Source organism: Hylobates moloch, unplaced genomic scaffold (genome assembly GCF_009828535.3).
Source record: "Hylobates moloch isolate HMO894 unplaced genomic scaffold, HMol_V3 SCAFFOLD_10, whole genome shotgun sequence".
In the NCBI taxonomy this organism is placed as follows: domain Eukaryota; kingdom Metazoa; phylum Chordata; class Mammalia; order Primates; family Hylobatidae; genus Hylobates; species Hylobates moloch.
In genome coordinates, this window is record NW_026652285.1 from 66,398,407 (window position 1) to 66,425,368 (window position 26,962).

The 26,962-nt window shown below is 41.7% G+C and overlaps 1 protein-coding gene and 1 long non-coding RNA gene across 6 annotated transcripts in view; one reads left to right on the forward strand and one right to left on the reverse strand.

The window, feature by feature from the left end:
- The window catches only part of BARX1 (BARX homeobox 1), a 57,435-nt gene that overhangs the window by 26,529 nt on the left and 3,944 nt on the right, over positions 1-26,962 (reverse strand). For 2 of the 5 annotated variants that reach the window (XR_009215302.1, XM_058445634.1), the window contains exon 2: positions 22,060-22,222. Coding sequence is in view for 1 of the 5 variants with exons in the window: in XM_058445634.1 (XP_058301617.1) it covers positions 22,060-22,066 (7 nt within the window). In the remaining 4 variants the exon portion in view is untranslated. Of the gene's footprint in view, positions 1-2,253; positions 2,753-12,738; positions 13,245-18,969; positions 19,071-22,059; positions 22,223-26,962 lie in introns of those variants that run through there. The other 3 variants (XR_009215301.1, XR_009215300.1, XR_009215303.1) reach the window with 3 other exon arrangements.
- LOC131384449 (uncharacterized) lies at positions 13,987-19,837 on the forward strand. Its single transcript, XR_009215304.1, has 3 exons — positions 13,987-14,077; positions 15,958-16,006; positions 19,816-19,837. It is a non-coding gene; the product is annotated as an uncharacterized LOC131384449 (long non-coding RNA).

The window sequence follows — 26,962 nt, forward strand, 5'->3', positions numbered from 1 at the left end:
AAGGAAACACATGTTGGAAAGCTTTATTCCCCCAAAGAGAAAACTCAACAGTCCTCATGCCGACAGGGCTAACTTTAGATGATTTGGGACCCATAACCCATGGATGCCTGGGGAGAAGCCACGTGGGCCAGAAACCATCAGGCCTGGGCCAGTGGGAGCCCCAGGAGCAGCCCTGGGTGCAAAAGCTGGTGCCCAGCGCACAGTGTTCCCTTGGTGGGCTCAGGCTCCTTGTGTGTGAATGGTGCCCGGCGATGCCTGCCTCCACTGCCACGACGAGCTCAGTCCCCATGGCCCTTTATCATCATTGCCACAGATACACATTACTGGTCTCCTCCCACACCAGGAAAATTCAGGGCCACACAAGCCCTGGAGCCCCGAATGCCACTTTGCAGCTTTGTGGCATTAGCAGAGCCTCGATTTCCCTGTCTGTGAAAGGAAGGCTGGATTCGAGTTCTCAAGGCCCCTGCCAGCCCTGGCAATTTTGAGTGAGTCACCAGCAGCACCAGCCACATTCCCTGTAAGCTCTGGGTGCTCTGACAGCCCTGGGAAGGCACGAGTAGAGGTCCCCTGGGTTCCTTTTAACTGGGAATCTTATCATCCTAGGATCAATGTCCTCTAGCAAAGACCTGACTCCAGGCCCAGAATCACTGCTTTGTTCCTCAGCCTGTTATCGTATTTCCCGGGCAGTGTCTTTCCCCTCCTGTGTCTGATCCTACACCCCCTGCTTAGTCAGCAGTTTACTTCTAATGGCTAGAGTATTGCTATGTGCTTTAACAAACCCGATAGCAGTTTTTGTTTCATTTATGTGCTTGGCTGATATGGATGCTGCTGATCTGTGCAGGGTTTTCACCATGCAGTGACTCAGGAATCCAGGCTGGTTCCATCTTGCAGTGAGTAACTCCATCCTCTGGGCCCTCAGAGTCCTCTCTGTCTAGGTGGTAGGAGGCTGTGATGAGCTGAATAGTATTCCCCCAAAATTCAGGACAAAGCCCTAACTCCAAGCACCTCAGAATGCGACTGTATTTGGAGATAGGGCCTTTACAGGGTTGAATAGGATAATATGAGGCCTTTAGGGCAGGCCCCAGTGCAAAACGGCCAGTGTCCTTATCAGAAGAGGAGATGAGGACACTTGCACAGAGGGATGACCAAGTGGAGACACAGGGAGAAGATACCATCTGCAAGTCAAGGAGATAGGCCATAGGAGAAACCAACCCTGCCAATACTTTGACCTTAGGCTCTGTCCCCCAGAACTGTGAGACAATAAATGTCTGTTGTTTAAGCTCCCCACCACTGCCAATCTGTGATATTTGTTATGGTGGCCCTAGGAAACTGGTACAGAGGGGAGAGAAAGGATGGAAAGAGCACCTCACTGCAAAAGCAAGATGCATTACTTCTCCCATTCCATTATCCACTTGTAGCCATGCAGCCAAACATGGATGCGAAGGGGCTGGGCAGCTGCCCCCCAGCAACCACCTCCTGCTGGGGCAGGGGAAGCCCAGTGCTGGTGGGCAGCTGGCCATCCCTACCACTGGACTTCATTCCAGGCTGAGGGGATCTCAGGTGTAACCTGCACCAGGTGAGTCAGGGGGAGACGGGAGCTGAGAATGTTCCCATCATTTCCTGTCTGCTTCTCCATGCAAATCGAGCTGCTCTGACCCACTTCTTCCAGTTGTAGAGAGGTGAGAACCATCAGAAAAAGCTAGAATAGGCGACATTCTCCAAGGAACCCAGCCCCGTTTCTTCCACAAGTCAGTGGCATGAAAAAGGTGTGCACTGTTTTAGACTGAAAGGCCTCAGAGAAATAATAGCTAAACACAATGCATGGTCCCTAACTGGAGACTGGCTTTAACAAATGCAACGAGGGAAGCTGAGCTTGAATCACTGCACTGGATCTCCTTCTTCTCCACCACACCCACTCTCCTCCTTCCTCCTGCTCTGCACCCTGGAGCTGACCTCTATAAAATACATCATCAGGCTCCCAGCTGAACAAATTGTATTTTTCCAAACATTCAATTCTCCTCACACTCAGAATTTACAACCCTACCTATTGCCATGAGAAAGGGTCTGACCTCTAGTCCTGCTGACAGCTGGCTGGGTCGTGTGTTTTGCTTTGGCCTATGGGATATGAGTGTAATTGACGTGCACCACTTCCTAACAGAAGCTTTAAGACCCGAGGTGTGGGTCTTGATGTGACCCAGATAAGAGGACTGCCCAACCCACAGCCAACATAGAAGCAGGGAAAGAATGAGCAGATGCTGCTGGAAGCCACTGAGATGATGGCACCATTGTTCAACCTTAGTTAGCAGAAGCCTTGTTTCCAGTGGGTTGGCTGATGGGTACACCTGGAGGAGGGCAGCCCCTGGGAGAGGGAGAAGATGGGGCTTTATTTCTCTTGCACTCGCAGGTGCTCAGGTGGATTTTGTGCCTCCACCAAAAGCCACTGCTCCAGGCAGGCGGCTGGCAGGCTCCATCCAGCTGCTTCTCTGAATTCCAGCCAACTTTTTCTCTTGCCCTGCAAGCCGATAGCTAGTGACAGCTATTTCCCTAATTGTCCATCCTAGTCAACTGTCCTTTACTCTTCTCTCCCTGATGGCCCAGTTCCAGCACACCACCTGCTTCCTGCCAGGCCTTAACCAAAAGAACCAGGTAGGAGTGCTCTTCAGGTTTTACTGCTAATTTTTTTAAGCTGTGATAATCAGGGTTATGTTTAAAAGTGAAGGCTTTCAATGTCCATAATTAATTTAAGATGGCTCTGCAAAATAGAAAAAGAGAAAAAGCAAACTATTAACAATTATTAAACCTAGGTAGAGATGACTGTTCATGGTACTATTCTTTTCACTTTTCTCTGTTCAAAAATTTGCATAATAAAAGGCAAAAAGACAAATTGTGGGTGGCAGGGGTCCCAGTCCTACCATTGAGTGAGCTGAAGTTCCTAACTGTCATGCTCCTTCCTTCCCTCCTCTGAACTTTTTTCCAGACTATTCCCTGGGCCAGGGCAGTGCCCATCCTGCATGCCTTCACCTGGAAAATTCCTCCTCATCCTTCTAGTATGTACTCACCTTAAGCTGCTCCCATGCTCCCTGCCCCAACCCAGACAGGGGGAACCCCATGCCCCAGAGCATTCAGCTCTATCCCAGAGCTTCTCTGCCCCACATGTGCCAAACAGTGCATGATGCAAGCCTGAGCAATGTTGCTTTAAGTCTTCTCCAGGTCCTGATATTTACAACATTGTTCCTGACAGCACCTGCCCAGCTCACCCTCTCCTGGTCCTGAGCCCATTGTTACCACCTCTCTTCCTTACTCTGCCCTGAAGGACATGCTTCATTTGGAAGCCATTCATTAATTCATGCTCTCATGAGCTCATCTGCAGTCACCAGGACACACAAGTGAGGCAGGGTGGTGCTGCTCCCTTGGAGTACCATCAGCTGAAAAGACACAAATCAACCAGCCACACGGATGATCACCCGGCTTTGGCCACAGTGAGTTTCACCAAGGGATATCACTTTGTGCAGCAGTGAGGCCATCTCAGGCTAGAAGGCCTTCTCGTAAGAACCCTTAGGATGCTGGCTGGATATGTGGATTCCCAAATCTTCCACTCAGAACATCCAGGGGGGTACCCAGGGTGTCTGCATTTTCCACAAGTAGCTAGAGTGACATTTATAGTCAGACAAGTCTGGAAATCACTAGCCTCAAGGAATAAGGAGGAATATTTCATTCGTGCAGCACTAGGGCAAGGGCTCAGGTGGACTCCAGGCCCTCCCCACCGTGCACATGGATCACAGCACTCTGGAGGCCATCTGGTGATGGTACGGAGGGCAAGTGGGTACAGCAGGTACAAGGGCTCCCCCAATGCCAGGCCCAATGCAAAGTGGTGTGACAGTCAGTGGAACTCAGCCCCATTAGGTGCAGTCCCTTGGCCGAGGCCCCCAGCTCATTGGCATCAGATCTAGAACAAGGGGTGACCACTGACCAAGTGCTTCCTCGGGATCCCCAATGACCTGCAGGCTGCTCCTCCTGTTGAGCCCCATTACAACCCATGTGGCTGTCACCTCAAACTCCCTCCTGGCCCCCATACTCACTCTGCTGTCCCGGTCCACCCTTCCCTGAACTCCTGCAGCCTCCACAATAGCCCACTTACTCTCGTCTCCACTCTGTTCCATATCCCATTTCCCTAAATCCTGGTCTGCATCCTGTTGCTCCAAGTTTAAAAGCCTCTTCTAGCTTCCAAAATCATTCTGTCCTACTGGCCGCAGGGCCAGCTGCCTCCTCTGCGGCACCCCTCCTCTTGTCCCCAAGCTCCGGCCATGCAGGCCCCTTCTTGCCTTCTAGTCGGCAGCTCATTCCCTCCCTGAGGCCTGCACGTCTGCTCTCCCCTCCTGCCTGCATTTCTCCCTTGGTAGGGCCTCCCTATCTCAGCTGGAGTATGAGTTCCTCAGGGCAGGCTTTCTAGACCCCAGTCCTAAAGGCAGGTTTTCTCTCTCATGTATATTCCTTCACAGCATGCACCACAGTCTGCATGTGCACGTTTCCTTGAGCGTTACTCATTTAATGTGCATCCTCCCATTTGACCAAAACCTCATGGAGGAAGGGACTGCACTTGGCTGGCTGTGGGGTCTGGCACAAGAGGTGCCCCAAGGGACTGTGAACGTAGATGAGTGATGTGAGATTTAGGGAGGGGAGTCCTATTATCAAGGCTCTGTGGTGCTTGATATGGGCTGAATCGTATCTGCTCTAAAGATAGGCTGATGTCTTAACTCCTAGTAGCTGTGAATATGACCTTATTTGGAAATAGGATCTTACAGATGTAATCAAGTTAAGATGAGGACATTCGGGTGGGCCCTAATCCAATATGAATGGTATCCTTATCGGAAAGAAAAGTGCCACATGAGGACAGACACATGGGGGGAATGCCATGTGACAATGGAGTTATGAAGCTGCAAGCCAGTCATGCCCAGGAGTGCCAGCAGCCACCAGGTGCTAAGGAGAAAGAGTGGGATCCATCCTGCCCTGGGCCCTGCAGAAGGGGTGCAGCCCTGCTGGTGCTTTCATTTCAGACTTCTGGCCTCCAGAGTTGTAAAAGAATAAACTCTGTAGTTCTAAGCTGCCCAGTTTATGGTAGTTCATTACAGCAGCCACCGGAAACTAATACGTGATTATATCATTAATGAGTGGTAGTGTCAAACTCAGACTAGTTTGGCTATAAAATTTCTGCAATGCTACTTTGTTGTTTTGGTGATTTCAAGCAAATTATTTCACCTCACTTCACTATGCCTCAGTTTCCTTTTCTGTAAAATGGCATTACTGATGAAACTTACTTCATGGAGTTGCTGTGAGGTTTAAACACAGTAGGTGTGGTATCAGAGGTGAATATGCCCTTTTCCGATAAGGTATTTGCATGTATCATGGTGGGAAATTTCTTCTGCCTGAAATCTTCTTAGTTCAGGGATTCTGAACTAAGGATTCAGATTTTCATCTGCTTTATTGAAGGGTGTGTATACTATAGTTATTTAGGCACAGGTCTGATCCTTGTTTGAGGTCTCGATGTTCAAAAATTTAAAGTTAGCCTTGAATACAGGGAAGATTTTGGTTGCATGTATTTCATTATGGGGTATACCTTTGCCCTCTCCAGCACAAAAAATATTACTAAAAGAAAATGGATAAATTCCTGGCAACATACAACCTTCCAAGATTAAATCAGGAAGAAATTGAAACCCTGAACAGACCAATAATGAGTTCCAAGATGGAATCAGTAACAAAAGACCTACCAACAAAAGGAGCCCTGCACCAGGTGAATTCACAGACAAATCCTACCACATGTACAAAGAACAGCTGGTACCAATCCAACTGAAACTATTCCAAAAAAATCAAGAAGGAGGGTAATATGGTTTGGATCTGTATCCCTACCCAAATTTCATGTTTAAATGTAATCCCCAACGCTGGTGGTAGAGCCTGGTGGGAGGTGATTAGATCATGGGAGTGGTTTCTCATGGTTTAACATCATCGCCCCTTGGTGCTGTGGTCACAAGAGTGAGTCAGTTCTCATGATATCTGGTTGTTTAAAAGTGTGTGGCACCTCCCCTTTCTTCTCTTCCTACTGCTCTGGCCACGTGAAGTGCTTCATTCCCTCTTTGCCTTCCGCCATGATTGGAAGCTTTTTGAGGCCTCCCCAGAAGCAGAAGCCACTATACTTCCTGTACAAACTGCAGAACCATGATCCAATTAAACCTCGTTTCTGTATAAATTACCCAGTATCAGGTATTTCTTTACAGCAATGCGAGAACAGACTAATACAGAGGGATTCCTCCCTAACTCATTCTATGAAACTGGCATCATCTTGATACCAAAAGTTGGCAAAGACACAATTAAAAAAAACTGCAGTCCAATATCTCTGATGAACATAGGCGCAAAAATCCTCAACAAAATACTAGAAAACTGAATCCAGCAGAATATCAAAAAGTTAATTCACCATGACCAAGTAGGCTTTATTCCTGGGATGCAAGGTTAGTTCGACATACACAAATCAATAAATGTGATTCACCACATAAACATAAACAGAATTAAAAACAAAAACCATATGATCATCTCAACAGATGAAGAAAAAGCTTTGAATAAATCCCAGTATCCCTTCATGATAAAACCCTCAATAAACTAGGCATTGAAGGAACATACCTCAAGATAATAAGAGCCATCTATGACAAACCCACAGCCAACATCATATTAAATGGGCAAAAGCTGGAAGCATTCCTCTTAAGAACTGGAACAAGACAAGAATGCCCACTCTCCCCACCCCTATTCAATATAGTACTGGAAGTCCTAGCCAGAGAAATCAAGCAAAAGAAATAAGAGGCATCCAAATAGGAAAAGAAGTCAAATGACGTCTCTTTGCTGGTGAAATAACAATATGCCTAGAAAACCCTAAAGACTCCATCAAAATGCTCCAAGACCTAATAAATAACTTTAGTAAAGTTTCAGGATACAAAATCAATGTTCAAAAATCAGTAGCATTTCAGTACACCAATATGTTCAAGCTGAGAGTCAAATCAAGAATGCAATTCCATTTATAGTAGCCACAAAAAATAAAATATCTAGTGATATGGTTTCGCTGTGTCCCCACCCAAATCTCAACTTGAACTGTAGCACCCAGAATTCCCATGTGTTGTGGGAGAAACCCAGGGGGAGTTAATTGAATCATGGGGGCTGGTCTTTCCCGTGTTATTCTTGTGACAGTGAAAAAGTCTCATGAGATCTAATGGGTTTATCAGGGGTTTCTGCTTTTGCTTCTGGCTCATTTTTCTCTTGCCACTGCCACGTAAAAAGTGCCTTTCACTTCCCACCATGATTCTTAGGCCTCTCCAGCCATGTGGAACTCTAAATCCAATTAAACCTCTTTTTGTTCCCAGTTTCAGGTATGTCTTTATCAGCAGCATGAAAATGAACTAATATATCTAGGAATATATCTTACCAAGGAGGTGAAAGACTTATACGAGTAGAACTACAAAACACTGCTAAAAGAAATCACAGGTGACACAAACAAATGAAAGAACATTCCATGCTCATGGATTGGGAGAATCAATATCGAAGTATCCTACAAGGCTACAGTAACCAAAACAGCATGGTACTGGTACAAAAAACCAGACACATAAACCAGCAGAACAGAATAGGAACCCAGAAATAAAACTGAACCCTTATAACCAACTGATCTTTGACAAAGTTGACAAAAATAAGCAATGAAGAAAGGACTCCCTATTCAACAAATGGTGCTGGAATAACTGGCTTACCTCATGCAGAAGAATAAAAATAGACCACCTACCTGCTACCATATACAAAAATTAACTCAAGATGGATAAAATGCCTAAATGTAATACATAAAAATATTAAAATCCTATAAGAAAACCTAGGAAATACCCCTAGACATTGGCCTTAGGACATAATTTATGACTAAGCATTTGCAACAAAAACAAAAATAGACAAATGGGACCTAATTAAACTAAAGAGCTTCTGCATGACAAAAGAAATTATCAATTTAGTAAACTGACAACCTACAGCATAAGAGAAAATATTCACAAATTATGCATCAAACAATGGTCTCATATCAAGAATCTATAAGGAATATACACAAACAAGCAAAAAACAATAGCCCCATTAAAAAGTGAGCAAAGGACACAGACATTTCTCAAAAGAAGACATACAAGCAGCCAACAAACATAAGAAAAAAATGCTCAACATCACTAATCATCAGAGAAATGCAAATCAAAACCACAGTGAGATATTATCTCAAACCAGTCAGAATGGCTACTATTAAAAAGTCAAAAGATATTATGTTGATGAAGCTATGGAGAAAAGGGAATGCATATACACTGTTGAGGAAAATGTAAATTAGTTCAGCTACTGTGGAAAGCAGTTTGAAGATTCCTCAAAAAAACTAAAAATAAAACTCTTATCTGACTTAACAATCCCATTACTGGGTATATACCCAAAGTAAAATAAATCATTCTACCAAAAAGACACATGTACTCGTATGTTCATTGTAGCAGTATTTATAATAAAAACAAGGGCATGGAATTAAACTAGGGCCCATCAATGGCAGATTGGATAAAGAAAATGTGATACATACACAGGATAGAATACTACACAGCCATAAGAAGGAATGAAATCATGCCACAACACGGGTGCAGCTGAAGGCCACTATCCTAAGCAAATTAATGCAGAAACAGAAAACCAAATACTATATGTTCTCACTTATAAGTGGGAGCTAAATATTGGGTACACACAGACATAAAGATGGGAACAATAGACACAGGATTATAAGAAAGTGGGAGGTGGGGAGGGAGCAAGGGTTGAAAAACTACCTATTGGGTTCTATGTTCACTAATTGGGTGATGGATTCAATCATACCCCAAAACTCAGCCTCACATAATATACCCTGTAACAAATTTGCACATGTGCCCCCGAATCTGAAATAAAAGTTGAAATTTTCAAAATATGTATTACTAAAAAGAAATTAAGACTGAGCTTTATTTCCTGCAATGGTGGACTAGCTTGTTTCAAATTAACACCAAGAAAAACTAGAAAAGCTGGACAAAATATAGATAAATATCTTTTTGACAGCATTGCAGAGAGACAGCAAGCCCAGAGAGGGGAGCTTGATAACTGGTATATTTTCTCCTCAAGACATTTGCCAGTAACAAATGCTGTTGTAGCTGAGAGGCCTAGAAGCTGAGCAAGACTGTAGGTGGTGGCATTGGCCTAGGGGACAATAATTGTCATGCAAAGTCAGCCAAACAGAAAAGGCCCTGTCAAACATCCAGGCTCTCAGGTAGGCAAACAGGAAGAATATCAGCTCTTACAAGGACCAAAGCCAGCTTTAAATCAGCTCAGCCTTTTGTTTGATTAAGGTGATCTGCCTCTCATTAACATCCTGCCAGAAGCAAAGACAAATCCTGTCTGTATGAGACAGAATCCAACGTCTCAAATTCCCTCTATGATTTTTAAACCACAGTCTGACACTCAATCAAAGTTAGGCTGGCATACAAAAAGACAAGAACTGACCAAAATTTGAGAGAAAAAAGTAAGACCAAAGACAGATGCATAGAAGGGCCGGATATTGGAATTACCAGACATGTACTTTAAAATAATTATGTTTCATATATCATATCATCAATACATCAAATAAGAAACTGCTTAATTTTTTTAGAGAACTGGTAACTATTAAAAATAATCAAATGAAAATTCTAGAATTGAAAACTATAATAACTCAAATTAAGAACTCAATGGATGTCTTCACTTCTGTCCATAACAGAGTAAATGCTATGGGAATTGCTGTCAGGATATCAAAAAACAAAACAAAACAAAACAAAACAAAACAAAAACAAAAACAAAAAACCAGAAAACCAAATAAAATATCCAAAACAAAAGTTTTCAGAAACTGCCAACGCAGGTGCCAGCATACACTACCCTGAGGCACAAACAGGTATCAGTGTAAAGACACAAGAAACGTGAAAAAGCAAGGAAATACAACACTCCCCAAAAAACACAAGTATCCAGCAACAGACCTTAAACAAAAAGAAATTCTCGAAATCCCAGATAAAGAATTCAAAATATTGATTTTAAAGAAGCTCAATTAGATGCAAAAGAACATTGAAAAACCAATACAAAGAATCCAGAACAACAATTTATGATATGAATAAGATATCTATTTACCAAGGAGATGGATTTTTTTAAAAACACCAGATATTCTGGAATTGGAGAATTCATTGCAGGAAATACAAAATACATTTGAAAGCTTCAACAATAGATTAGGTTAAATAGAAGAAAGAATTTCAGAACTTAAAGAAACGTCTCTTGAAATAATCCAGTCAGACAAAAATAAAGAGAAAAGAATAAAAGAGAACAAAGTCTTCAAAATATTTTGGACAATATAAAGCAATAGAATTTATGAATTATTGGTATCTCCTAAGGCAAATGTTAGATATAGTAACTCCAAGTTTCTCTTCAAAGAATCAGTATATCAGTATGTTCAGCTCTCTTATTCTTTGATTCTCCATTTTAAAGTTTAACTTCTTGGTTCTCTTTGCCCCCTTGCCTCCAGTTTCAGTAAACAACTTTCCCCCCAGTTCTAATCAGTAGTTCACATCTGTTCCCCTGGTCACCTGCTTTGACCTGAGTCACCTCAGTCACCTGCTCCATCCTGAGTCACCCCTGGTCACCTCTTCTGACCTTAATCATCCTGAGTCACCTGTTCTGTAACCGCCCTTCCTGCCAAATTATCCACCCTGCTACTCCAGCTCGTAGCCCTGCTCTCTTTAAAATAGCCAATCGGAATTAGCTTAGACTGTGTGGTCCAACCCTAGCCAATAGGGGAATGACACAGCAGTAGGGGCTACCTGCGTCAGGAATAAGAACCCCTTCTCCTCCCTTGTCCAGGTGTGCTCTCGCCATTACTCCATTCATGAGCTGCACCCTTCAATAGAAGTAAAAATTGCCTTGCTGAAAAAATTAAATTTATGTTCGAGTGCTAGGTCTTTGCAGCACCAAGGAACAAGCATTTTGTTTCTAACACGAAGAAAGATAAAAAGGTTTAGAAAACATATTTAACAAAATAGTAGATGAAAAATTCCCAAATATCGCAAGAGATTTAGATATTCAGATATACAAGGCTCAGTAACTCCCAAATAAATATAACACGAAAATGTCTTCACCAAGGCACATTATAATCAGACAGTCTAAAACAAAGTGAAAGAGTGAATTCTAAAAACAGCAAGAGAAAAACATCTAGTCATTACAAAGGAAACCCCATCAAACTAACAGCAGACTTCTCAGCAGAAACCTTACATGTCAGAAGAGAATGAGATAATATATTCTAAGTCCTAAAGAAAAAAAAGCCCGTCATCAAGAATACTACATCCAGCAAGATTAACCTTCATAAATGAAGAAGAAATAAGCCTGCTGGCACCTTGATCTTGTGTAGGGAAAAGAAAGAGAGATCAGACTGTCACTGTGTCTATGTAGAAAGCAAAGACATGAGACTCCATTTTGAAAAAGACCTGTACTTTAAATAATTGCTTTGCTGAGATGTTGTTAATTTGTAGCTTTGCCCCAGCCACTCTGACCCAACTTGGAGCTCACAAAAACATGTGTTGTATAAAATCATGGTTTAAGGGATCTAGGGCTGTGCAGGACATGCCTTGTTAACAAAATGTTTACAAGCAGTATACTTGGTAAAAGCCATCGCCATTCTCTAGTCTCAATAAACCAGGGGCACAATGTACTGTGGAAAACCACAGGGACCTCTGCCCTTGAAAGCAGGGTACTGTCCAAGGTTTCTCCCCATGTGATAGTCTGAAATTTGGCCTCGTGGGATGAGAGAGACCTGACCGTCCCCCAGCCCGACACCCGTAAAGGGTCTGTGCTGAGGTGGATTAGTAAAAGAGGAAAGCCTCTTGCAGTTGAGATAGAGGAAGGCCACTGTCTCCTGCCTGCCCCTGGGAACTGAATGTCTCGGTGTAAAACCCGATTGTACATTTGTTCAACTCTGAGATAGGAGAAAAGCTGCCCTGTGGTGGGAGGCGAGACATGTTTGCAGTAATGCTGCCTCGTTATTCTTTACTCCGCTGAGATGTTTGGGTGGAGAGAAACACAAATCTGGCTTACGTGCACATCTAGGCATAGTACCTTCCCTTGAACCTAATTATGACATACTTTTGCCTAAATGTTTTTTGTTGACCTTCTCCTTATTATCACCCTGCTCTCCTACTACATTCCTTTTTGCTGAAATAATGAAAATAATAATCAATAAAAACTGAGGGAACTCAGAGGCTGGTGCCGGTGTAGGTCCTTGGTGTGCTGAGTGCCAGTCCCCTGGGCCCACTGTTGCTTCTCTATACTTTGTCTCTGTGTCTTATTTCTTTTCTCAGTCTCTCATCCCACCTGACTAGAAATACCCACAGGTGTGGAGGGGCAGGCCACCCCTTCAATCTTGGGCATCCAGCCTCCAGATCTGTGAGAAGTAAATTCCTGTTTTTTTTTTTTAATTACCCAGTCTCAGGTATTTTTTAATACACACATTAATGGACTAAGACAAGACTCAACACCGTCAAGTTGTCAATTTGTGCCAAATTGATCTATAGACTTAATATGTTCTCAATAAAAGTCCGAACAGGGTTAATGTGGAAATTGACAAGCTGATTCTAAAACATAATGAAAGGCAATGGACCTAGAATAACGAAAACCCTTTTGAAAAAATGAATATTACCTGAAATGAAGAGTCGGCATAAAGTTACAATGATAAAGACAGTGTGTTACTGGCACAGGGATAGACATATAGACCAATAGAACTGAATTGAGAATCCAGATGTATATATCAAGTCAATGGGGGAAAGGTATAGAATAAAGAGGTATTCATATAGGAAAAAGCAAATCTCAAATTTTACCTCATATCATACACAAAAAATGACTCTAAATAGAGGGTAGTTCTAAATGTAAGAGCTAAAGCTATAGTACTTCTAGAACAGGGGTTACAATTTTTTTTCTTTAAAGAAACAAATAGTAAATATTGTATGCTTTGTAGGCCAAAAGATCTCTATTGCAACTACTCAACTCTGCCATTGTAGCACCAAACAGTCATAGATAATACACAAACAACTGGGTGCGGCTATGTTCCAATAAAGCCTTCTTTACAAAAATAGGTGGTGTTCCAGTAAAACTTTGTATACCAAACTGGGGGCTGTAGTTTGAAGATCTTCGTTCTAGGAGAAAGCAAAAAATAAAATATTTTTGACCTTAGGTCAGGCAAAGATTTCTTAGATTTAACACAAACAGCATAAACCATGAAAGAAAATAAATTAACCTTCATCAAATTAACTCTCATCAAAATGAAAGCTTCAACTTTTCAAAAGAAAATGAAAAAATAAGTCATAGGCAAGGAGAAACTATTTGGTGTATATATATTATATATTATATATATATAATATATAAATTATATAGATATATAAAATTTCTGAGACCATGAAATTTGTGGAAGAAAAAGGAGAGCTTTATATCCTATAAAAGGTTATAACCTGCAGATTGAGAAACAAAGATCCTAGCACAAACCAAAAGCATATGTTTCAAAGATGAAGGGGAGAGTCTGGGATTTATGCCTGATAGGGTTAGCGATATATACATATTTCGCAGGTTATAGGAGAATCTATGAATATTTATGAGAGGAGCTAAATGCATGCTCAGTGAGTAAACATATATGTTAAATACATTCCATGTTCACTTTGGGGTAGAGATTTAACATTAAAATGAAGTAAAACTTGGCTGTTTATGTCAAGAGGTGAAAGACAGGACACAAAGGCATCTCATGCACAGCCTCTGTGGACTGGCCAGAACCAGGCTCTGGTTGGTGGTCGTCTACCAGGAAGGAATGTTTTGTAAGGCTGGTCAGTTGTCATGGCAAGACCAGAATAAGAGAGGCGAGGTTGGCTACGATGTCAAGCGGTCTGTCAAGATTGGTGGGGAAATCTTCCAAACATTGTTTCTCAGGAACTGGTTTCTGTTTAATTATGGGAAAGAAAATCTTGTGGCAGTTGGCAAGGTAAATAAGAAAATAAGACGTAAATAAGAATCAAGTGAAAATTTTAGAACTGAAAGATACAAATGAAAAACTCAATGGATGAGCTCAGTGGAAAATGGGAAGAACAGAGTAAAGAATCAGTGAAGTTGAAGTTAAGATAATAAAAATAACCCAGCCTGAGAAATTACCCAATCTCTGAGAAACGGAGAAAAAAATAAATTGGAAAAAAATACTGCAGCCTCAGAGTCCTATGTAATTACAACCCCAAAAAATCTAATACTATGCCACTGGAGTTGCAGAAAGAGAAGAGAGATAGGTGGGGGTTAAAAAAGTATTCAACAAAATAATGGCTGAAAACTTCCAAAATTCAGCAAAAGACATAAAAACAGATTCAAGAAGCTAACACTGAACAGTATAAACCTAATGGAATCTATGCCAAGACATATCAGTCAATCTCCTGAAAACTAAAGACAAAGAAAAAAAAATCTCAAGAATAGTGAGAGAGGAACACCACCTTATCCATAGGAGAAAAAATAAAAATGGCAGCAAATTGCCCATCAGAAACCGTGATGGTCAGAAAGGAGTAGCACAGCATTGTTTCAAGGAACTGTAAGCCCAGAATTCTACATCCAGTGAAAATACCCTTTAGAAATGAAGGGGAAATCAAGACATTATCATCTGAAGGAAAACTAAGAGAATTTGTCAATAGCAAATCTACCCTAAAAGATGCTCTTGAGACAGAAAGGAAATGATAAAAGAAGAATTTTGGAACATCAGGGAGGAAAAGTAAAAAATTGAAAGGGTAAAAGTACGGATAAATGGAATAGACTTTCCTTTTTTTTTTTTTTTTTGACAGAGTCTCGCTCTGTTGCTCAGGCTGGAGTGCAGTGGCGCGATCTCAGCTCACTGCAACCTCCGCCTCCTGGGTTCAAGTGATTCTCCTGCCTCAGCCTCCCAAGTAGCTGGGACTACAGGCGTGTGCCACCATGCCCGGTTAATTTTTGTATTTTTAGTGGAGACTGGGTTTCACCATGTTGGCCAGGCTGGTCTCAAACTCCTGTCCTCAAGTGATACCCCCCCCACCTTGGCTTCCTATTACAGGTGTGAGCCACTGCACCTGGCCTCCTTCTTGTGAGTTTTCTAAATAATGTTTGGCAGTCGAAGCAAATCAATGTTACCTCGAGTCTACTATGTAACAAGGAGCATCAGTGTCAGGCATGTCCTGTAATTGAGGTTTCAAGCTAAATGGAATAGTTTATACATGTAAAATGTTTAGAACAGGCCGGGCACAGTGGCTCATACCTGTAATCCCAGCACTTTGGGAGGCCAAGGCAGGCAGATCACTTGAGGTCAGGAGTTTGAGACCAGCCTGGCCAACATGGTGAAACCCTGTCTCTACTAAAAATACAAAAATTAGCAGGGTGTTGTGGCAGGTGCCTGTAATCCCAGCTACTCAGGAGGCTGAGGCAGGAGAATCGCTTGAACCTGGGAGACCCAGGTTGCAGTGAGCCGAGATCATACCACTGCACTCTAGCCTGGGCAACATAGCAAGACTCAGTCTCAAAAAAAAAAAAAAATTAGAACAGCACCTGACACATTAAGGAATAAATAATTAGTTATCTAAATGCAATAAATGTAAAAAGACAAACAAAAGTCAAGAGAAGGACACCCACTAGCAAAGAAGGCACTGAATCCTTCTGTCTTCACCCCTAAATGTGGGCACAAAGCAAGGGTGGGCAGAAATCCATCTAGCTTTTCCATTTGAGTCCTATGCTGAGCTATCTGTTCTTAGTGTACCAGGGTTGAGGTGGTCATAGAAACTATTTTAGTGTGCTTGGGCTACCATAACAAAATACCATGCACTAGGTGGCTTAAACAACAGAAATTTATTGTTTTCACAGCTCCGGAGCCTGGAAGTTGATGATCAAGGCCCAGCGGCTTGGGTTCCTGGTAAGGGCTCTCTTCCTGGCTTGCAGTGGACATGTTCTCACCGTGTGCTGACATGGCCTTTCCTTGGTGCATGGGAGAGGGAGTGAGCAATCTCTCTCTTCCTCTTCTTTTTTTTTTTTTTTTTTTGATAGTCTTACTCTATACCCCAGGCTGGAGTGCAGTGGCACAATCTCGGCTCACTGCAACCTCCGCCTCTTGGGTTCAAGCAATTCTCCTGCCTCAGCCTCCTGAGTAGCTGGGATTACAGGCGCCCGCCACCATGCCCGGCTGATTTTTGTATTTTTAGTAGAGACGGGGTTTTGCCATTTTGGCCAGGCTGGTCTCGAACTCCTGACCTCAGGTGATCCTACCACCTTGGCCTCTCAAAGTTCTGGGATTACAGGTGTGAGCCACCAGGCCCATCCGGGAGAGGGAGTGAGCAGTCTCTCTCTTCCTCTTCTTATAAAGCCATCAATCCTGTCACATTAGGACTCCACCCTTATGACCTCATTTAATTACCTCCTAAAAGCCCCAACTCCAATACAGTCCCATAAAGGGTTAGGTCTTCAACATATGGATTGGGTACGGAGAGGGCACAATTTAGCCCACAGGGCAAATCTGGGGGGAGATGTGAGTTCTTCTCGGTCTTTATGCCCCAACAGGCTTTCATGTTACCAACTCAATCAGACCACTAAAATCTGTTCTCAGAAAAAAGTCCTTCCCTTCATTTTCTGTCCTGAATATACACTTTTCCCCAGGCCCCAAGCCACAGAGCCTGAAACATCAGGAAAAGGTTCTGTTCCTACTGCTGTTATCCAACCTCTTTCATCTGACTATTTCAAAATGTCCTCACAGCCCTAATTAGGTAATGAATTAATCAACAAAGTTGCTGGTTAATTGGCTTTCATTTTTGGAAGTAGTTCCAGAAATGTCAGGAGAAATGACATTTTTCAGAGTTTAAAAATGCATTGCTCAGCCTGAAATGCTGTGCTACATGAAAAGTTTTCCTGCTAGGCTAGATCAGAGTGAACAGGGGGAGGTGGAAGCAGGCAGGATGATTTCTCTGCTTCTGTGGCAGCCTGCCGGGTCTGGAGTGCACACCCTCTGCTTTCTCTTCTGATTCTGTTTCAGCAGGCTAGACGAAAAAGGGCACTGCATTCAAAGTCAGAAGACTGAGGCCACAGTCTCTGACCATAACTCAGCTCTGTCACTAACCAGTCACCTGGCCTTGGATGTCAATTCCACTAGCCTTGCCTATAAGGTAGATGTTAATCTACCCCATCTAGCCTTTGGAAAAGAATTAAATGATTCTGTATGTCATCTATAAAATGGATACAAGTCTACCCAATCTAGCCTTTTACAAGAATTAAATGATTATATATGTAAAAGAACTTTGTAAACTGCAAAATACAATTACACAGTCTTTTTCACAGTATGAGCACCTTTCTCAAGCTGGGGTAGAGAAGTTGGGGGAAGGCTTCATGGAAGAACTAATAACTGAGTTCAATCATGAAGGATGAGGAAGGGAAAGTAGGGACATTTTGGGCCAAGAGAGCAGCATGGCAACAGTGAGTGAGGGCCTGGCACATCTGACAAATTGCCTTAAGTTTGCATAGCTAGATTTAAAAATTAAGGGAAATGGAGTGGGAGGAAGGATGCTAGAGAGAGAGGGCGAAGCACTTTGCACACCATCCTAAGGAGTGTGGACTTTTCACGGACGTGGGAAACAGAGAAAGCATTTAAAGAGGCAGTGCCATGATCAGATTTGTATTTAGAAAGCTCACCTGGTGGACAGCAGTATAGAAGATGGATTGGAAGCAGTCCAGACTAGACAGAGAGATCACTCAGGAAGCAGGTGCAGTAACCCTGTTGAGGATCTAGGGAGGGCAACTGTAACAGAAGTGGAGAAGAAGAGTTGATTAGTTAATTAATCCAAGTGGTTCTGAGGAGGTGGAATCCATAAGACAGATAGCTGGTAAGCATGGAGACAAAGGAAAAGATCAAAATTAACTCCCCAGTTTCCAGTTTGGGCTAACAGATAAATGGTGGTGGTTACATTCACTCGGCTAGAAGGAGCAGTTAGGAGGAAAAAGACTAAGTCAAGTTTTAGAAGGTTAAGTCTGTGGGATAAGAAGTAGAGGTGTCTAATGACTGTTAAATATAGGGTTCTGGAGCACAGGAGAGAGATCTGAAATGGATAAATATAAGATAAATATAAGACAAAATTATGTTTTAGAATCACATTACTGACTAATAGCTAGTATGAAAGATACTCTAGATCCAGCTATTTTCAAACTCTGCACCCATTTTCCACAGAATTTTTTAAAAAGGAAATCAAACTGGAACTCCAATACCTAAAATATATTTAAAAAGTTCTTTAGGTGGTTTAAATCTTCATCTTGCATGGACCATGGTTTTAAAGCCCTCAGATTCATAACGATCTGAGAATATTACTGCCTAGATATACTCTTCCAGGATAGAGAAGCCTCAGTAACATGGCCAGTATCACATAACATTTAGTCAAGAATTGCCCTCCATATCCAATGTAAATTTCTTTTGTCTACTTAAGCCCATTGTTTTAGGTTCTGATCTTCATCGGAAACAGATTAATTTCTTGTTGTCAGCTTACACAATAATAGTTTACAACTTTAAACCTGTGATTTGACTATTACAAACATATGGATGAAGAATTTTAAATGCAGTTGTTCAGATGTTTCCAAATTTCAACTGATAACATTGACATTATTTATGCCCATGCCCCTAGACAGGGACTAAAAAAATAGTTAAAATTGCCCAGAAGGCCCTCTGTGGTCTGAGCCTGGCCTACCTGTTCAACCCAATTGCACGGCCTTCTCCCTCTTGCTCACTTTCTGCTACAGTGGGCTTCTTTTTATTTCTGGGAGGCCCTGGCCCTTATTTTCACTATTGTTTTTTTAAAAATAATGACTGCAAATAAGCTGATATACAAATTAAGCCCTTATTTTCACCGGTTTTTTAATAATGACTGTAAATAAGCTGATATACAAATTAAGATCAAGGGCAGAAATGAGGTCACTTCCTTCCTCTTGGCTGTTAGTTTCTTCATCTATAAAATAAGAAGGTTGAACTAGATTGGGGTTAAACTCCAAGGTTGGAATCCCAGAATTGGGGGTAGAGAGCTCAGCAATATGAATGGGGGTTAGTAAGCTTACTAAAACCAAACTTTTGCCCATGAGAAGGCTAGAAAAGCAATAAACATTTACTAAGTAACCTCTTAACAGCTCATTTTTCCTCACAGTTACTTAAAAGTAGATGTTCTTATATTTATTTTATCATTTCTATTTTCAGAAGAGGAAATGGTCCCACAGAAAGTCAAGATAGCTTTATTAAGGCAGAGCTAGAGTTTACAAGGCCAAATAAAACACAACAACAAATTTCTTTGCTTTTATATAGAATTATATCAACTTAATAATGTAACCAAGATAATCCAGTTAGAGAAAAAAAGAAAAAAAGGAAAAGGAAGTGTATCAGGCATGGCCTGGTGGTTCATGCCTGTAATCCCAGCACTTTGGCAGACAGAGGTGAGAGGACTGCTGGAGCTCAGGAGTTCAAGACCAGCTGGGCAATATAGCAAGACCCCATCTCTACAAAAGATTTTTTTTTTAAATTAGCCAGGCGTGGTGACATGTGCTGCAGTCCCAGCTACTCAGGAGGCTGAAGTGAGACGATCACCTGAGCCTGGAAAGTTGAGGCTGCAGTGAGCCATGATCATGCCACTGCACTCCAGCCTGGTGACAGTGAGACCATCTCTCAAAAAACAAACAAAAAAACAGTGTGTCTTTGTTTGACAGAAATCTTTCAAAATATGGGCGCATGTGGGAAGCAGATAATCAATGGTGTCCGTCCGAACAAAACTTGGAAACCAATGGAATAGTCCTTTTCTAAAGCAAAGACCTCCAGCTCAAAAAGTACCAGGAATCTCAGGAAACCTGTTGACACAGTATGGTCATTGACAGCTAACTGCCACAAGAGGGCAAAATTCTCAGGAAAAGGAATGAGGTCGATCCAAGTCTGAAATCTCACTTTTGCCTTCTCCACTTAGAATATCCTTTTTCTTTCAGATATTGTCTTGATTTTTCAATTTAATAAGAGCTAACTTGTAAGACTGTGGTTATTTCTTTGGCCTGAAATCTCTCCCACCCTTTCCTCCCTCCCTCCCTGTTAACTCACATTCATATTCAGTTGTCACCTAAGATATTATTTCCTTAGAGAACCTCACCTCCCTGGACTAGGTTTGTTCCCTGCGCATACACTCACTCCCAGAGCATCTTGCCCTTAGCCATCAAAATACTTTACACTCTTGAAGTTTCTAACTTCTAGATTTTAAGCTTCATATAAAGGCAAGGGACCATGTTGATCTTTTTTGCAGTTCAAACCTAGAGGCCAGCCCAGTGTTTGAGTCACAGTGGGTATGCAATAAACCTTTGGTCAATGAATAAATTAATGGTAGATTTTAGGGGGAAAAAAATCTTCCCGCCAAAAATAAGCAAATAAACCTGCAGCTACCAACTGTCTATCTTACCTGGTCTTTTATTCTGTATAACGGTGGGAGATTAGCAATGCATATGAATTACTTAATAATTCTTTGGTGTCACAATATTTTCCATAATTGTTAATGTAATTTAACCATCAACTTATGGAGCAGTCAACTACAGTAATAATAACTGAGTGGTAATAATCTCTGGTGGCTCATAGAACAGCTCAGACCTAGTGTGAAGAGGGGATTTCCTCCCGGCAGCTGCCCTCTGGCAGCTGAATGACTTCTCTCCAGTATCAGGGGTGTCAACTGTGGCATTCTCCCAAAGTGTGCTGTAGCTGCTCCATGCTTTCCAGCCATTCGGGTTTGGTGTGTGCAAAAAGCCTGAGCACAATCCATCAGGAAGCTCTGAATAGGATCCCTGCTCCTTTTTTGTGCGCTAATTTCAATTTATCTCCAATTAAATTTAATTAGACATTGAGCACCTGCTGTGTGCAGGAAACTATGCTGAGTGTTTTAGGTGATATTGAGAAGTGAAAGGAAGTTTGCAATCCAGTAATTGTTATTTCAGCCCTGTGATTCTGTCATTCACATTAAGGTTATATTCTGGACAAGTGAGTCTTCAGGAGCGCCTAATAGGATCCTGTGCTAGGTGGCAAGTGGGAGCAGGGTTAAGTTCTGAAGTCATTGGGAAGAATATATTCAGTGTATTCTTATTGATTTTTATCATTCTAACTACAGAAGGTAAAGCTCAACAAAACTATCCTTCAGAGGGGATAAGCACTAGATTAAAGGATTAGTAAATATTGATTACATGGATTTAAAATTAGCGGGAGCCAGGCGCAGTGGCTCACGCCTGTAATCCCAGCACTTTGGGAGGCAAAGGCGGGCAGATCGCTTGAGGTCAGGAGTTAGAGACCAGCCTGGCCAACGTGGTAAAATCCCGTCTCTGCTAAAAATACAAAAATTAGCTGGGCTTGGTGGTGGGCGCCTGCAGTCCCAGCTACTTGGGAGGGTAAGGCAGGAGAATTGCTTGAACCCAGGAGGCGGAAGTCGCAGTCAGCTGAGATGGCACCACTGCACTCCAGCCTGGGTGACACGGTGAGACTCAGTCTCAAAAAAATAAATACATAAATACATAAAACAAAATAAAATAAAATAAGCGAGGTTGTATCAGAGTGATGCTCAACGTGTTCAGCATAGAGGTATCCTGTTTATAGAATCCTCTCTCCAGCTTCACCACTCCAAATACTCCAGCAATATTCTGTTTGCTAATAGTTCCCATTTACTCAATGCCTGCCCTGGGCTTTAGAATCAGCAGGTATAACCTACACGGTCAGTCTCACTAATGTCCCATGTCTTCCTTTATGCTGCTACCTCTATACAGGCTGATCCAGCACCAATAGCCTGGCAAACCACTTAGCTTTAAAATGCAGCCCAAGCTTTACATCCTTCAACCAAGACTCCCTCCCTCCTCTGGGACTTTACTTTGTAGTGACTGCTTATTCATATGGACACCAACGCTCAGCCTCCCTACCCAGAGTGTAAGGGCAGGTACCTTGCATTATTTCTGTAGTACTTCCGAGCTCTAGCACAGGGCTTCAGGATGTTGAAGAGCCTCATTCCCTCCATGTGCTCCCTGAGTTTTCCACAGATGAGCTGATGGCCTTCGAATCAGGAGTCACAAACTCTATCTTCCCAACATATCCATAGCCATGGCCCTAAAATACAGATTACTTTTCATGAGAAACTGTTTTAAGAATCTTAAGAGTCATCTGAGCTGGAAAGAACCTTAAAGGTCACATCTAATCCTCTTTCAAGTGAAAATTAAGACCAGAAAATTTCAAAGACTTGTCTCAAGTCCCAAGATCTCACCAAAAAAGCAGGGTGTGTTAGTTTTCTATTGCTTCCTAACACATCACCACAAACTTAGAGGTGAACAACTATGTTCATTCATTAGCTCACAGTTCTGTAGCTTCTGAGTCCAGCATGGCCTGGCTGGGTTCTCTGTTCAGGCTGTCACAAAGGTGAAACAAGGTGTCAGCCAGGCTGAGTTCTAGTCTGGAGGCTCTGGGAAATACCTGCCTAAGCCCATTCTTGTGAGCAGGTTCAGCTCCTTCCAGTTGCAGGACAAAGGTCCCATTTCCTTGCTGGCCATTGGCTGTGAACTGCTCTCAGCTCCTCACGGTCTCCTCCAACAAAGTAAAAACATTGCAGCAAGCCCTGCCCATTCTTTTAATCTCTCTGACTTCTGCCACTGCTACTGGCCATAATGAACTCTCTGGTTTTAAAAGTCTCATGTGATTAGACCAGGCCCACCTGTATACTCTCTTAACATCAGCTGTGCCATATAATATTTACTGCCATGTAATCATGGCAGTAAAAGCAATCAAATTCACACTCTTAAGGATTATATAGAATGTGTACATGGGGATGGCAAGGAGGGAAATCTTAGAAGACATGGAATCCTGCCTACCATGCAAGGATTTGGGAATCATACAGACATGGATTTGATAGCAACGTTACCACTTAACATCTCTGATTTCACTGAGCCTATGTTTCTTCTTCTGCAGGACGAAAATAATAAATACCCCACATGCCTATACATGCCTTTTGTAAGGGTTAAAGAGAAAATGGATACAAAAGTGACTTTTTTTTTTTTTTTTTTTTTTTGAGATGCAGCCTCACTCCATCACCCAGGCCAGAGTGCAGTGGCACGATCTTGGCTCACTGCAAACTCTGCCTCCTGGGTTTGAGTGATTCTCCTGCCTCAGCCTCCTGAGTAGCTAGGATTACAGGCGCACACCACCATGCCCAGCTAATTTTTGTATTTTTAGTAGAGACGGGGTTTTACCATGTTGGCCAGGCTAGTCTTGAACTCCTGACCTCAGGTGATCCACCCACCTCGGCCTCCCAAAGTGCTGGGATTACAGGCATGAGCCACCGCATCCAGTCTGAAAGTGCTTTTAAGGTATAAGGCACTACCTGGCAGGGTCTAATTGAAGTATTGTGCGCAAGTATACGGCATCCCCTAGACAAAAATATCCTTAAGGTTAGAGGCTTAAGGACGTGACAAAATCAGGGTCTGAGTGAGCCTTACTATCTTTTAGTGACAATAAGATGGAAGTTTAGAGCACCAAGAAACAGATGGCAAATAAAGAGTTTCAAATGGCCATTTATTTCGTATCTAAGGCAATGCAAAGCCACATTCAGATATATCTGGACTGCTTCTGACCCTCCACTGAAGGTGGGATTCTTCTTCAATCTGTGGGACAGTCCTGGACCTCCATGCTGACATGGTTCATCTAGTACAGTTGGGACCTAACTCAGATGACTGTCCTACAGATTAAAGCAAGGCACTACAGAGGTGACCAGGCAAGTGTTTCAGCAAGGAGCACAGCCTGTCCACCCCTCCCTGCTTCTGAACATTAGGGCAGAAATTGTGAGTTATGATAACAACTCTCTAAATTTAGAACACTGAAGGGGAAGATTCTCTATTGTCTGGAAAAAAACACTGAAAGCAAGCCACATAAGCATCTATAGGAGCTCCATTTTTCTCTTCCTTCAGTGTGGCTTAGTTTCTGAGAAAGGAACACACACACCTTGGTGCAACTTGCTTAAGAATGATGATTATAGTACATGAACTGTTTCCTTCTTAAGCAGAAGAAATCATTGTGGGATCGTCTCCTTCAATCCTTCCTTGCTAAATACACAGGGCCTGGCACATAACAGACATTTCAAAAAGCATCTGCAGAATGAATAAATGAAACAAACCAACCAACCAGTGAGCTGGAACCCAGTTCTCTTCACTTCCTATCCAACACTTTCTAGTACACAATTCTGTTTCCCACTATACTGGCCTGGTGTCTGCCTTCTGAACAGAATTAATAAGCAAGTAGTGAGACTCTAGCTAAACTTAAATGTGCTAGCTCCAACAGTCCCTAGAAATTCTAAGCCAGGCTGTCAAGTTGACACTGTCTCTAGACAATAGCCGTGCAGCTGAGGTAGTGAGCAGCATGATGACCATCTGGTCCCTTTCTTCTCTGGGGAGCTGAGCTGAAGGAATTCACAGAGGTTAATGAGCCCTCTCTGGCTCGTGTAGTCTTGCACAATCTGTGGGTCTGGGTCTTGTCCATTTTAGAAGATAAACACACACTTGAAAAGCCTCAGGTGTGCACATGCCTATACAATGATTAGAACTCTCTTGCCAAAGTGATATGTGAACTTTTTAGAGGCTATAAAGGAATACTGGAAAACTACTCGGCCTTTGTAATCAGACCAGCCTTTGTAGTTCAGGGTTACAACCCTTGATTTCTCCACTTATTAACTGGGTAACTTTGATTCCTTTTACCTCTCTGAGCCTCCGTTTCTTCATATATAAAATGGGAATAATACAAAGAGTTATGCCTTGCAGGACTATCATGAAAGTTAATTAAGTGTGCAGAGAGCTCCGTACAGAACATTCAACACATGGGCTACTGTGGCTATTGGTATGTAACTAAACTCCTTCTCAAATATATTTCTATACATTTACTTCTTCAAACCACCCATGGTATTGAAACCAAAGGTTTGAAACTATTTCATAAAGATTCACTAAGTGACTAATACACACCAGTACCTACACTGGGTGATAAAAAATGGAGACAAATAAGAGAATAGCATAAGAGAAAGGAGAAAGAAAATAACATTTATTGAGAACCCATATTGAGCTAGGCACTGCACTAAGTGCTCAGAATCCCAGGCAAATAAGTCACAGCACTGGAATTTAATGAATTTAATGCTTGATTTTTCATTTCACACATTCATTCCTTAAGAGAAATCAAGCTCATGAAAGTTCCTATGGCTTTCTGGTTACCAGAATCTCTTCTCTGAATTTCACTGGAGCAGAAGAATGTACCTCAGAGACTTGCTTCACACTTCAGCCATGCCTGAGCTCCTTCTTTCTCAGCTTGCCACTCCTCTCTAACTTCAGTTGCCCATTTGCAGTGATGAATGACTCGTTTCTCAACCAATGCCTTGGTGCCCTTGGCCTCAATATTATTGTTTTTGAAAGTAATTGTGTTATGGCAGGATCATCCTGCCCTCTTAATTAAGGGCATTTGTGGTTTGGTATTTGTCCCATGTCCTCCTGGTCAATTATGCTTATTTATTCCCTGTTGTCAATTTGTCACTAATAAGTCCTCTCATATAATGTTATTACAGCACAAGTGATACACTTCTATATAATTTCAGGAAAAAGTAGACATTACTGGAACAAAAAGTGCTTAGAGAACCACATGATGAAGAAAACATTTCACAGTGTTGGTTTGTTCTCTATTTCCCACAAATCTACAGTAACAAGTTACAGATTTTAAAAATAACTCTAGAGTTACCCCTCTCAATTGAATAACTCAATTTTTTAAAAAACTCATCACAGGTACCCTAAAACCCTAAAGTATAATAAAAAAAAAAAGAGTTACTCAGATTTAGGTATTCCTTTAGAGCAATGCAAAACAGACTATATATGCTAAACACATCTGCCCAGTTGTCTGGGGAAGGGGGATAGAAACATGGTAATAAACTGGACATGGGGAAAAAGCTATTTTTTTTTGGTCTGTCAACATTTTTAAATGGAAGCATTTTTCTGGCTCTCAATCCAAGGATTTTGTGGAATTTTTTCCCCATTTTTAACACTCATACTTTCAAACAAGAGTTAACTGTGAAACAAAGTTACTCCAAGATACATAAAATTTCAGAGGTATATTCTATTTCTCTTTCACAATTTTTCTACATAAAGTACAAGCCATTCATTGTAGGAAGAACTGAAAGGATTTACCTATAAGGCCAACAACAACAACAAAATCTAGGAAACCTGGAAAGTTGCCCAATCAGAACCTTTATAAAAGATACAAAGAAAGATAAACCCACACCTCAGCTATTTAAGTACGTACATACAAGAATGGAATGTGAAATGTGTGTGTTGACATTGACTAACTTGTGACTACATAAGATAATAGTGTTTTCACATACACAGTGTTCACCCACTGTATGTTACTTTTCCTAACCTTCCAATTTAACTGAATCTAACAGAACCTATTAAATTCAGTTTGATTGCAAAAAAAAAAAAAAAAACTCATCACAGGACAATAGCAATCAATCTATTTTGCAACACAATAATTCTAAAACAATTAAAATGTAAATGTTAAAAGAAACCATAAACATTCTAGAACAAAAATAAGTGAAAGGTTTTATGCCCTTAGGTGGGCAAGACATTTCTAAGCATGCCATCAAAGGCAGAATGCATTAGGAAAATCAATAGAATTGATTTCAAAAAACATTAAAAACTTTTTTATGGCCAAAAATCCCCCATAAACAAAATTATCCCCTAGAAACAAAATAACAAAAATATTAACAAACATAAATAAACTAGGAAACATATTTGCAATCCACAAACAAAGAGCACTTAACATACAAAGTGCTTT